A 12,627-nucleotide genomic window follows, 5' to 3' on the forward strand; every position below is an offset into this window, starting at 1 on the left:
CAGGGACAGTCAGATAGGAACAGGCTGACCCGTGTGGTGCTTCAGTCATTTCTGAGGGGAACGCCAAAAGGAGTGGGACTCTGAAAGCTGTTTGAAGGCCGAGATACTTCCATAGCCCGTGTCGTGTGCTGCGCTGAGCACACTCTGGACTTGCGTTCGGTCCCGGGGAGCGGCCGGGCTGTCGCTTTTGCAGGCGCTTGACTTTAAACTTCATTTCTTGTGATTTTGCCTTTTGGACTCTTTCCTTGTAGCCTCTCAGTGGTTTGTGTTTGTCTATAGGCTAATGGCTTCTGGATATTTTGTACCCATCACCAGACTGAATTCTCTTCATTTCGAATCATTTTTTGGTCTACTCTCTTGAGATTTCTAATTATACAGCCTTGTCATCTGCAGAAATGGTTTTTTACCTCTGATTCCTTTTTCTTGTCTAATTGTCCTTGCTGGTACAATAACAAACTGATTCTAATAGTCATCTGAAAAAAGGGAAATTTAAAAAATAGCCAGGACAGTTTTGGAGGAGAATATCGAGGAAGAGCTTGCCCTGCTCTTTGCAGGGGTCGAGCCCAGAAGCAGACTGCGCAGGTGGGGAGCCCCGGTAGGTTGATGCAGAGGGAAGGACCGGCGATGGTAAACTGGCCTCGCACAGCAGATCAACGTGGACATGTCTAAAATGGGTCTCCTGGTCCCGCAGAACCTGTTCCTCCTGCCATCTTTCCCATGTTGGTTCTTGGCAACTCCATCCTAGTCACTCTGGCCAGAAACCGGGGAGCCCTCCTCGACTCCCTTCTCTCTTGCACCCCTTTTGCAGTCTGTCGGCAGAGCCTGCTGGACTCGGCCTTCAAAGCCCATATGACCCCAGACCCTCCGTACCAGTCCCCCTGCTGCCGGCCTGGTGCAGGCCGTGTGGTGCTGCCTCGCCTTCTAGCTGGACTCCCTTCCTTCCTTCTGGTATGTTCTCAACATGGTAGCCAGAGCGATCCTTGTAAAGTACATCCCGCATCCCACCGCCCCTCCACACAAAACTGTCCATGGAGCTGCTCACCTCACCCGGCACCAAAGCCCAGATCCCTGCAGTGGTTTCCAAGGCCTGAGCGGCATCCCACCAGTCCTGCACCTCTTACCCTGGTCTGCTTCCTTTCCAGAATGTTCCTCACCTTTGAACACCCCCTGGAACTCAGACTTGTGGTATTCTTTGCTTGTCTGTCTCCCTCTGCTGGAAGGAAAATGCCATAAAAATGGGGATTTGGGCCTCCTTTGTTCACTGATGGATCCCAAGTGCCCAGAACAGTGGCTGCCCTCAGCTGAATATACAGAGAAAAAATGGACAAAAGACATTAGCAGGTTGTGCACAGCATCTACTGGGTGTCACACACTCTACCAAGCATTCCTGTTCTTTTTTTTTTTTTAAAGACTTTATTTATTTATTTGAGAGCATGAGAGAGAGAGAGAGAGAGAGAGAGAGAGAGAGAAAACACACAAGCAGGGAGGGCAGAGGGAGAGGGAGAAGCAGGCCCCCTGCTGAGCAGGGAATCCGACGCGGGGCTCAATCCCAGGACCCTGGGATCATGACCTGAGCTGAAGGCAGATGCTTAACCGACTGAGCCACCAAGGTGCCCCCAAGCATTCCGGTTCTAATGCCACATGTGCCTTTCTGAAAAACTTCACATTCTGCAGTCACAGTAAAGAAACAGGGCTTACAGGAAGAATAGGATTAGGAGCAAGGAGGAGACCTCTTCCAACCTGTGGACATTTGTAACCAGAGCTCTAATGGAAACACCAGTGCGGGCCCCTGGCTGGCTCAGTCGGGAGAGCATGCAACCCTTTGTCTCAGGGCTGTGAGTTCGAGCCCCACGTTGGATGTAGAGGTGACTTAAAAGTACAGTCTTAAAAAAAGAAAGGAAAGAAAGGGATGCCTGAGTGGCTTCGTTGGTTAAGCATCTGCCTTCAGCTCGGGTCATGATCCCAGGGTCCTAGGATCGAGCCCCGGAATTGGGCTCCCTGCTCAGTGGGGAGTCTGCTTCTCCCTCTCTCTCTGCTGCTCCCCCTGCTTGTGTGCATTATCTCTCACTCTCTTTCTCTCACAAATGAATAAGTAAAATCTTTAAAAAAAAAGAAAGAAAAGAAAAAGAAACACCAGCGCCACTAGAAACGTGGGCACCATCACATGTCTGTGGCATTTTTATCTGGCCTCTGTCGACCACTCCTTGGCAGCTTGTGGTGGGTCGAATGGTGTCCCCCTAAAAGACATGTCCACTCTGAACCTGGGAATGTGACCTTATTTGGGAAAGGGGTCCTTAGAGATGTTACTAAGTTAAGGATCTGAAGATGCCATCCTCCTGGATTTGGAGTGGGCCCTACATCACGTGATAGGTGTCCTTGCAAGAGAAAACAGAAGGAGATTTGAGCCGCAGACACTTAGGGGGAGAAGGTGCTGTGGAAACAGAGGAGGTGGGAGGGATGCAGCCACAAGCCAAGGAAGCCTGGACCCCCCCCCCCCCCGAAGCTGGAAGAGGAGAGGAAGGAGCCTGCCCTGGAGCCTCCAGAGGGAGCACAGCTGTGAGAAAATACATTATCTGTTGTGTGAAGCACTCCCCGCCCCCCCGTTTTGTGTTCGTTTGTTATGGCAGCCCCAGGAAGCTCAGACACAGTCTTAACCCCCAGGGTTCCTGCTGTCTCCTCGAGGCTCTGGTGCAGCCCGCTCTCCTCCACATTACGGACCCAGGCCAGGGTGCGGCCTGCTTCATCAGTGCGTTGTCTCCACAGCTTCCATGTTGGGGCTCATAGCGTGACGCGGTGGAAAGCAGGATGGTTCCAGAAGCCACTAGCGCTGAAGGAATGCACTTCCGTAGACTTTTGGCCTTTTTCTTAATGTCTTCATATACTGCTCAAGCTTTCTAGGAGCTTGCCTTTAATCACCTCAAAACACGCTGGTGAGGGAGTCTTCTGGGGGCTGTCCTATCGCGTATCTTGGCCTGGGTGGGTGATCACATTAGTGTATGTCTATGTAAAGGCTCACTGAGCTGAACATTTTAAGCTTTGTACACATTCCTGTCTGTAATTCATACATCAGTACAAAGGTGTAAAAAGTCCGCACGCTCGGGAGCATCACTTTCTGTTCTAACCTGACTTCTAACCTCCGGACCGCCGCGAGACCCCCATTCATCAATGAAGCAGAACTGACCGTATTGGCTGCCCTCGCTCTCCCAGCAATCCCGTGAGGTCTGTGCCGTTTTTAGTCCCATTTCACCGGTGGGGAAATGGAGGCATCCAGGTTAAGTCCTGCAGCTGGTAAGAGCCAGACCCGAGACTGACCCTGAGCTAACGGGCGTCGGCCCTGCAGCTCGCAGCTCTGAGTTGACACGGGCAGTAGCACGTGAAAAGAGGTGCAAAGTAAAGCTGTCCTGAGATGCCACCTTATAATCACCAGATCGGCCCAAACCAGAAAACAATTACTCTTGTATCCCAAGCGCTGATGAGGACGTGGAGCACCAGACATCACTAGTGACGGAGTGTAAGGTCATACCGCCACCTCAGAGAACGTTCGGCAGCATGTGATAAAGCTGAAGAGACCATGCTGTCCTCCCCGGCAGGCCCCACCCCCACCCCCAGGAAACTGCCTTCAAGAACCATTTAGCGGATGTGCACGAGGACAACACAGCATTGCACATAGTAGGGGGAGCACTGGACATCCCCGGGTATCTGTCACTGGGGGAGTGCAGAGATCAGCTGTGCTTTATTCATTCAGTGGGACTCAACCAGGATCGAATTCAGAAACATGGGTGAAAATGCCAGGTGATAAATACAGAATACCACCATTAATGTAACTTTCACAAGATAGACAATAATAGCGTATTTTGTTTCCAGATACTCATGTACAGGAAAAGTATCATAAATCTGCACAGGAAAGAAGGCCACACGCCCATTTGAGAAGAGTTGTTGCCTCTGGGAACGAAAGAGGGCAGTGGGCCTGGGGCCGGGGGACACAGGAAACCGGAGCCGTGTCTGGGTTGATAAACCTTAAAAAGATGGCAAGCCCACGTGTACAAGAGCTGCTTTCTTGGTGGCGAAGAGCTGGGTGTTTTACCCTTGTACTTTTCTGTATTTTTGGCATCTGTACATTAAAGGTCAGTACGAGGGTTTCTTGTAACACCCGTTTGTGCTTCTTTCTAGCAGCCCAATCCAGTGGAGCAGCGGTACGTGGAGCTCTTGGCCTTGCGCGACGAATACATACAGCGGCTCGAGGAACTGCAGCTTGCCAGCTCGGCCAAGCTCTCCGATCCCTCGACTTCGCCTTCTGGTCCTTCACAGATGATGCCGCACGTGCACACTCACTTCTGAGAGGGAACCCCGGTGCCGTGGTAGAGCTCTGAATACAGGAGACGGTTGACGTTCATTTAGGGCCTCTGTACAAAGTAGATTAAAATAATTGCCTCCGTGTAGAACTTGAACTAACATAATCTTAAACTCTTGAATATGTGCCTTCTAGAATACATATTACAAGAAAACTAGTGTCTACAGGGCAATCAGAAGAAAGGAGCCAAGATGGGGTTTTGGAAAATCCTGACACCTTTCAAGAACAGTTTTTGAAAGATAAAATTGAAATTGAATTTACCTCTTTCGAAATACTGTGTATACAATACGTATTTTGTGGGCTTAATTGGAATGACATGATTTTAAACTTAAGTGAAAAAATATGTTTGTGAACCGGATTTTCCTTAGGCTGCTTCTAAATAGTTGCTTTGGAGTAAAACGAGCCCAAATGTGAAAGATGTTATTGCCAAAACCAGATCGAGCTCATCTTCTGAGGTATCATCCAAAAGCAAGGTGTTTAAATAATTGCCAAACTTTATACCATCGTAAGTGGCGGCTTAAAGAGAAATAGTTGTGTAGATGAGTTTTTCGTTATTTTGAAATTTTGGAATCTGAAGTGTTTTCCCCTAATTTTCAAGAGGAGCATATTTTTATATTACACTGATGGGGCCCAGTCAAATAGGATTTTTTTTTTTTAATTTTTTGCCAGTTCTATTTTCTAAGTTTTTCCATGAGCTTGCCTAAAATTCTGCTCCATTTTCAGGTTGTGGAAACCCCCTTATCTAGCACTGTTTGAGGATGTCGGGGGCATTATGCTGCTTTGGTGAATGTTTTCGCAAACGTCGCTCTAGTCAGACCAGCTTATCTGCCAAAGTGTGGGGTTGACCATCTTGGATGTATGAGCTGTTGCTAGAGCATCATTCTTTGAAATAAAAGCCACAGATGTACATTTGTTGAGCGTATTCTTGAAAGTATTGTATTTCAATTTACATGGTGTTGGATGCCCCTCCCCCCAAGCGTGCATTAAACTGGTTCTACAAATTTTTACTTGAAATGTACCCGGCGGTTTGCTTTTTCAGGTTTTTGGGGAGTTTTTTTTGTTTTGTTTTTGTTTTTGTTTTTGGTAATAGTACTAGTGGTAAATGAAGTTTCAAATGCAGTTCTATTTGATATCTGAACTAATTCATTTAGTTAAGTATATTTGTAAAAGTTAAGGCTAGAGTTAAAACAATTAATGTTTTACAGTGATTTGTAAAGGACTATTTATAGCTAATATGGTTTTGTTTTCAATGAATTAAGAGATTAAATATATATCTTTGTAAATTATTTTATGTCATAGCTTAATTGGTCTACCAAATAAGACATCTCAAATACAGTAGTATCGTGTATAAATTTTGTATGTATAAGAAATTTTATTAGACATTCTCTTGCTTTTTGTAAACGCTGTAAATATTTCATAAATTAACAAAGTGTCACTCCATAAAAAGAGAAAAGCTAATACTAATAGCTTAAAGGATTTTGTGAAATGTCATGAAAAAGTTTTCATGACAATAATGACTAAAAACCTGCTGTAATAAATGTATTAACTAAAATAGCACTCTGTTTTCAGGGGTGTAACTGTGTGTGTGGGGGGGAGGGGTGTTTGGGTGTCTTTTCTTTTCCTGGCTCAACTTCACATGCTCTTTGTCTTACTAGCAACCTTGCAGGCCCCTCCCAAAACTCAACAACATGGGACATTTAAGTGTATTAACGGTGCCAATTTTAAGCCACACCTGTCTTTCTTAAAGTCCGGAGAGCTTCCGCAGAAGAGCTAGGGTGCGTAGACGTGAGACTTCAGAGTCTGGATGCGGACCACAGCGGCCGGCGTTAAGGGAGGCTGAGACATTGGCGCGAGTAAGCCATAGTCGGTGTCTCTTGCGGTAAGAATTCAAAACTGTTGTCGAATAGTACAGCCGGTTGGAAATTATGTGCATTCTAAGAATGCTAAATAGTTCTAGCAGTAAACTAAAATTAACCATTTTTTGGAAATCTGAATAGGACTCTTAAAAGATGAAGTGTATCTTTGAAAACTCTGAGTATTTGAAATACTCTGCCAAGGTTCTTCCTCGACATTGCTGTGTTGAGTCCTCACTGCAGCCTCATGGGCTCCGTGGCGTTCTGGCATCCCTGTTTTCCAGCCCAGGAGAGTGTCGTTGAAACAAATGTGCACAGGCGTCACGCTGAATTCTGCATCTCTCGAGTTCCCAGTGAGTAGCCTTAGCTCTGCCATCGGGAATGAAATAGAAGAATCTCTCTTCCTGGGACAGCCCTTCAAATAATTTGGAATCATATATATTTTTGATAATGCAATGAAGCTTATCCTTCTTCTTTTTTGGTAGGAATAATACTCAAAACTCTCAAAACAAGCTGACTAGTAGTTCGTCACCTGCAGGTCTCTCCACAGAACACAGATTTGTGGTGTTGGTCATTTGGACAGCTCTTGTGGCGTGTGGGGCATTGGACGAAAGCAGGACCATATAAGGGGAATGTTCTTAATTATGAGAGTTTTTCACACAGTATCTACACCTGTGACTGGAGGACGTGGCCATCAGAGCAGAAGCACAGGGGACCCCCAAAGCAAATAAGAAACATATGCAAGGCGCATCCCACAAATAAGGAGGATTAGCACATCTGCAGGAAAATATTGTGGTTGAAATAGATTGCGGTTGAATTGTTGGAGGTTCACAGAATCCCTCACTAAAAGCACAATGCTGGAATACCAATACTTGAAGTGAGTCTAATCCTCCAACATCTATTGGTGGGCTTATAACTTAATTAGGGAATTGTTAGCGAAGTCTTTTGTATTAAGTGTATTTGGAAGATGAAAGATCAGCAAAACGAAGCATGCTCATTTCCTTATGAGGCTTAGATTCAGACATGGATTAGTCCTTATTTGCGAAGGCAATAATGTATTTAACCACATAGAGTAGCTACACATTTACACATGACTGTTAGGTCCTGACGGTTCATTTTCCAGTAGCTTTGGACAACATGACTTACTCATTTACAGCTGGTAATACTTATGTGCTTCTGAAATTGACTGCATTTCCCAGTGCATTCCATATAAATTACAAAAGAAAGTCATTCACCTCGTTTCGGGGGCCTGATCACACAAACTTGTCTTAGTCAGGATGCATGGAGATCTGGGCTTCTGTCTGAGCTCTGGAACTGCTTCTTGGATGGAAGGTGTAGGGCACTCCCAGCTCCCGGATGTGATGGATCTGGAGGCCTGGAGGAGGCCTCAGCGTCCACTGTTCAGCCAGGGTATGGGCTTCACGTTCTCGAAGGTTCCTTCCAGTTCAAATGGCCCTTCCCAGAAAATGCATTTTAATCACTCGTGCCCATATAAGATGTATGGCACAAAACAGCACTTGCCTCACATATTAGCTTCCTGTTTCTGCTACAAGAAATCACCACAAACTTAGTGGTGATTATCTTACAAGGCATTTGTCTTCTTACAGTTCTAGAGGTCAGAAGTCTGAAATTGGTCTCACTGGCCTAAAGTCAAGGTGCCGGCAGGGCTGCGTTCGTTCTGGAGGCCCTAGGGGAGAGTCCTTTTCCTTTTCCGGCTTCTTGTGGCCGCCTGCTTCCCCGGATCCGTGGCCCGTTCCCCTGTCTCTAAAGCCAACAGCAGAGCATCTTCAAATGTTCGGACTCTGACTCTTCTTCCTCCCTCATTGACATTTACAGGCCCCTGGCAACACTGGGCCCACCTGGATAACCTAGGCTAGTCTACCCGTCTCAGGGCCAGCTAACTGATAACCTTAATCCCCTCCGCTACCTTAACCCCCCTTGCTGTGTAAGCTACCGTATTCCCAGGTTCTGGGGATTAGGAGGTGGACATATTTTGGGGGAGGGGCATTATAATGCTTACTGTGCCTCAGTCCTTCCAGCTTCAGATGGCGGGTGAATGCAGGCTGAGAGAGGTCGAGACGCTGCTAGGCTGTCCCGTCACCAGCTATACAGTTACTTTAGGTAAAGGCCAGCTCCATCCATTTCGTGACATCTCAGAGAAAATCTAGCCTTCTAGTTGCCTCTGGCTTTGCCCCCGGTTCTGGCTATCCTTTCTATCCTTGCATCTATCCAAAGCCAGACCATGTGCTTTCAGTTCCCTTGGTCCCTAAATGGAGGAAAGGGAGCTGTTTACTGGGGGTATGTGTGCCGAACCCTATACTATCTAGCATCCCCACAGCCTTATAAAATTGATAGGGGTTTTTTTTTGTTTGTTTGTTTGTTTTGTCATTTTATAGATGAGACTAAGGCTCGGAACCAGGAGTGCTTTTATAAAGTAAGGTCACTTCAACAAAGACTGTCTACTATGACCCAGACCTGTGCCAGCCGTTTTTTATTTGGAAACAGAAATGAATAAAACAGTGGCCTCCTTCAAGGAGCGCCTGGCCTAGAGGGAAGACGGTTCGGTTAACGGCTAATTGCCGCCTGCTCTGACAAAGGCTGGGAGGTCAGGGAGGAACTTCTCGGGAATGCCGTCAGAACAGAGTCTTGAAAGTTAAGTAGGAGCTCAGTCACATCTGTCTTTGGAGAAATGCACGTTCAAACCACACTGAGATACTATCCCACACCCACATATTGGCAAAACTTTTAAAAGTCTGGCAATCCCAAGCATTAAAGAGGTTGTGGGCCGATAGGAATTCTCATACACTGCTTTGAAGAACAGTTGGCATCATCTGGTAAAATTGATGCCTACCCTATGATGTAGCATTCCCACTCTCAGGCATATAGATGCCCTTGAGAAATGAGAACTTCTATGCACCAAAAGACACGTACAAGAATATTCATTGCATTGTCTCTAATGCCCCCCCCAAACTTGAAACACCTCAAATACCCATCTACAGTAGAACGGATGAATTGTGGCGTATTCCCACAATGGAATTATACACACCCGGGACGAATGATCAAACCACAGCTACATACAACACGGATGACTCTCATAAGCTTGTTGGTTGAAAGAAGCCAGAAACAAAAGAATATATACAATAGTACTCCATTCGTTGAAGTTCAAAACCAAACAAAATCTTGTTTTGGCGTGTATACATGGTAAAACAACAAAGAGAAGGGAACAGTACAAATTGAAGGATCTGGTACTTTATTTTTTTTTATTTTTTTTTTAAAGATTTTATTTATTTATTTGAGAGAGAGAGAATGAGAGAGCATGAGAGGGAGGAGGGTCAGAGGGAGAAGCAGACTCCCCACCGAGCAGGGAGCCCGATGCGGGACTCGATCCCGGGACTCCAGGATCATGACCTGAGCCGAAGGCAGCCGCTCAACCAACTGAGCCACCCAGGCGCCCCTAGGATCTGGTACTTTAAACGTGATGCAGTATGTACAGAACCCAAAGAAAGTTGGTGTTCCCGGATCGTAAGGTGCACGGGACTAGGAGAGGATCGAGACGTAGGCAGGGGCTGGTCAAGGAACTCCCTCCGGGCTACGGTAAAGAACGGGTATTTCCTTCTCTAGGTCATAGGAGCCACTGAAGGGGTCCACTGGGGCAGGGGAGGGACGTGATAAAAAGCGAGCCACTGTGGCAGCCAGTGGAGGGTGGGTTGCAGGGTGGCGAGACTGGGGACAGGCCGGTTGGAGGCTCTTGTAGTTGATCAGACATAGAGGACTGGGCCTGGAGTGTGGATGAGTAGAGAGAATATCAGGGTGGAGGAGCAAATGGGGGCAGTGCTGAGGCCTGTTTGGGACATGCTGAGCATACTGTATACAGAAAAACAGATTTGCGGATAAAATCACCCAACAGGGCTCCTGGCACGTGGTAGGTGCACAACAGATATTTATCTGAATGCATGAGTCAGTGAATGAAGGAAGGAAGGAAGGAAGGATAGACAGGGCCATGCTGCTCTTTCTAGAGAGTTGAGTATAAAGAAAGAAGAGAGATTGGGTCATAGCTATTGGGAGAGTGGACCAGGAGAATGTGCCTTTTTTTTTTTTTTTTTAAAGATTCTACTTATTTGAGAGAGCATGAAGGAACACAAGCAGGGGGAGGGACAGAGAGAGAGGGAGAAGCAGGCTCCCCGCCAAGCAGGGAGCTCGATCCCAGGACCCTGGGATCATGACCTGAGCCGAAGTCAGACGCTTAACTGACTGAGCCACCCGGGCGCCCCGAGAATGTGCTTTTTGAAGGAAGAGACTTAAGTGTATCATCTATGGGGAGGAAGGAGTTGGTGGAGAGCAAGAGATTCAAGGCCCCAGAGTGGGCATGAGCCCCAGGATATAAGCAGAGAGGGATTTGCCTTGAACAACAGAAGGGACTTCTGTTTCTCAGCTGTAGGGGAGGAGGGTTGGTACAGATAAAGCAACATTTGTGGAGGGGTGTGGTAGCAGGATCATGGCTCCCCAGAGATGTTCACGTCCTAATCTCCAGAACCTGGGAATATGTGAGGTGCCATAGAAAAGGGAAATTAAGGCTGCAGCTAGAATTCACGGGGCTAATTAGATGGCCTTGAGTTGGGGAGATCATCCTGGATTATTGAGGTGGGTCCCCAAGCATCCTTAAAATTGGAAGAGGGCTCACCTCACCATTGCTGGCTTTGAAGATGGAGGAAGGGGCTGTGAGCCAAGGAATGTGGTGGCCTCCAGAAGCTGGAAAAGGCGAGGAAATGGATTCACCCCCAGAGCCTCCGGAAGGTATACAGCCGTACTGACACGTTGATTTTTGTCCGGTGTCAGACTTCTGACCTACGGAACTGCACGAGAATAAATGTACGTCGTTTGACCCGATTAATGTGTGGCAATTTGTTATAGCACCAGCAGGAAAAGAATACAAGGAGGATACAGAATCTGGGGAGAGGAGGAGGACCATGCCTGATTAATTCCATTTTCTTAAGCAACATCTGCAATATCAGAGGACTGTCAGCAAATTCAAAGTGGCCCAGAGCGAGGCGGAGGAAGATGAAAACGTTCCTGAGAAGCAGGCTCTGTGGTGTGTAGTCCAAATTGACTTCCCCGGTAATGGTCACAATCTCAGGCACCAGGCTTATGGCGCCCCCAGGTGCTTGACAGAAGCTAATGCAATACTCTAGAGGAACACATCTTCATCCTCAGCCTCTAGGAATTCTCACAAATCATTTTCCAAGGAACATGAACAGTTCGCAACAAAAAATAGCAAAGATAGAAAGCCCTCGGTGAAAACCAACGGAAAAGACAGATAGCAGGAGAGGACTTGTACGGGCTCGTGAAAGCCAACGGTGAGCCTCTCCAGCCATTCAGTATTCCATGATGTCAGGATAGTGGTCTGAAACTGGCCAGGGTGGAAGGATTTATACCACAGAAATCAGCAAATGCTACAAATCAGGGTGGTTGTTTGTTTTTTTTATTTCAGAGAGCTGATAATTAAAACTTTATCAGCACACCACTGGGTGCAGGTTATAAAATTACTGTACGTATTATCTTTAAAGAAATAAAAATCAAAGTGACCTTGAGTTTAGGAGTGAGTGTTTGGATACAACACCAAAAGCACAACCTATGAAAGAAAAAAATTGATATGATGGACCACATTCGAATTAAAAACATCTGTTCTGTGAAACACACTGTTAAGAGAACGAGAAGACAAGGCACAGAGTGGGAGAAAATATTTGCAAAACACTTATCTGATGATATCTGATATCATTAGGTTTATAGGAAAATCAGGCGGGAAGTACAGAGAGTTCCTAGGCACGCTTCACAGAGGATAAACCCACCCTCCACTGGCTGGAGTCCACTGGGGCAGGGGAGCGACATGATCAAATGTGAGCCACTGGGAGAGAAAGGGGTTGCCCTTCCCCTGCCGGTGGGCCTCCTTTCCAGTGGGCCTCGCCTGCTAGCCTCCTGCAAAGCACAGCTTCCTCCGGGGCTTGGCTCGTGAACACGCAGCATCTTCCGTACTGGCCCCTGCATGTATTAAGCAGACCTTTTATTTTCGGTACTCTGATGCTTTGACAGCTGACCCTTCACAGGGTTATACAATTCCCAGAGACGGTGAGTATCTGTCTTGCAAACACGCTTTACAAATGTAAACCAACCGGTCCAGAGCCCTTATCCCCAACCACCTCCTTTGTCTAAAGGCTTTCACACTCCAGGCCCCTGTCCCCCTGCTGTCATCACCCCCAGGGCCAGGTACCAGGCAGCTACGGACAGCCTGGATGGCCCAGAGCTGGCTGAAATTACTCCAACCAGCCAATCCTCAGCCTGTTTGCCCTGCCTCGCCCCTCCCTTCCCTTAGAAACCACAATAAAGGCTCTTGCCCCTGGCCCCCCTCCCTGCCTCGTGACTGACCCT

At 47.0% G+C, this 12,627-nt stretch overlaps 1 protein-coding gene across 8 annotated transcripts in view; it reads left to right on the plus strand.

The window, feature by feature from the left end:
• The window catches only part of MTM1 (myotubularin 1), a 94,782-nt gene extending 89,903 nt beyond the window's left edge, over window positions 1-4,879 (plus strand). For 7 of the 8 annotated variants that reach the window (XM_045883646.3, XM_064574675.1, XM_064574676.1 and 4 more), the window contains one exon: window positions 4,171-4,879. In XM_045883646.3, the coding sequence (XP_045739602.1) occupies window positions 4,171-4,338 (168 nt within the window). In that variant the 3' untranslated portion in view covers window positions 4,339-4,879. The remainder of the gene's footprint in view (window positions 1-4,170) is intronic. The other variant, XM_064574674.1, reaches the window with a different exon arrangement.
• Window positions 4,880-12,627: the final 7,748 nt, after the last annotated feature.

Source organism: Mirounga angustirostris, unplaced genomic scaffold (assembly GCF_029215605.1).
Source record: "Mirounga angustirostris isolate CCGP_5_RB_7025 unplaced genomic scaffold, mMirAng1.0.hap1 SCAF_11, whole genome shotgun sequence".
NCBI classification, from domain to species: Eukaryota; Metazoa; Chordata; class Mammalia; order Carnivora; family Phocidae; genus Mirounga; species Mirounga angustirostris.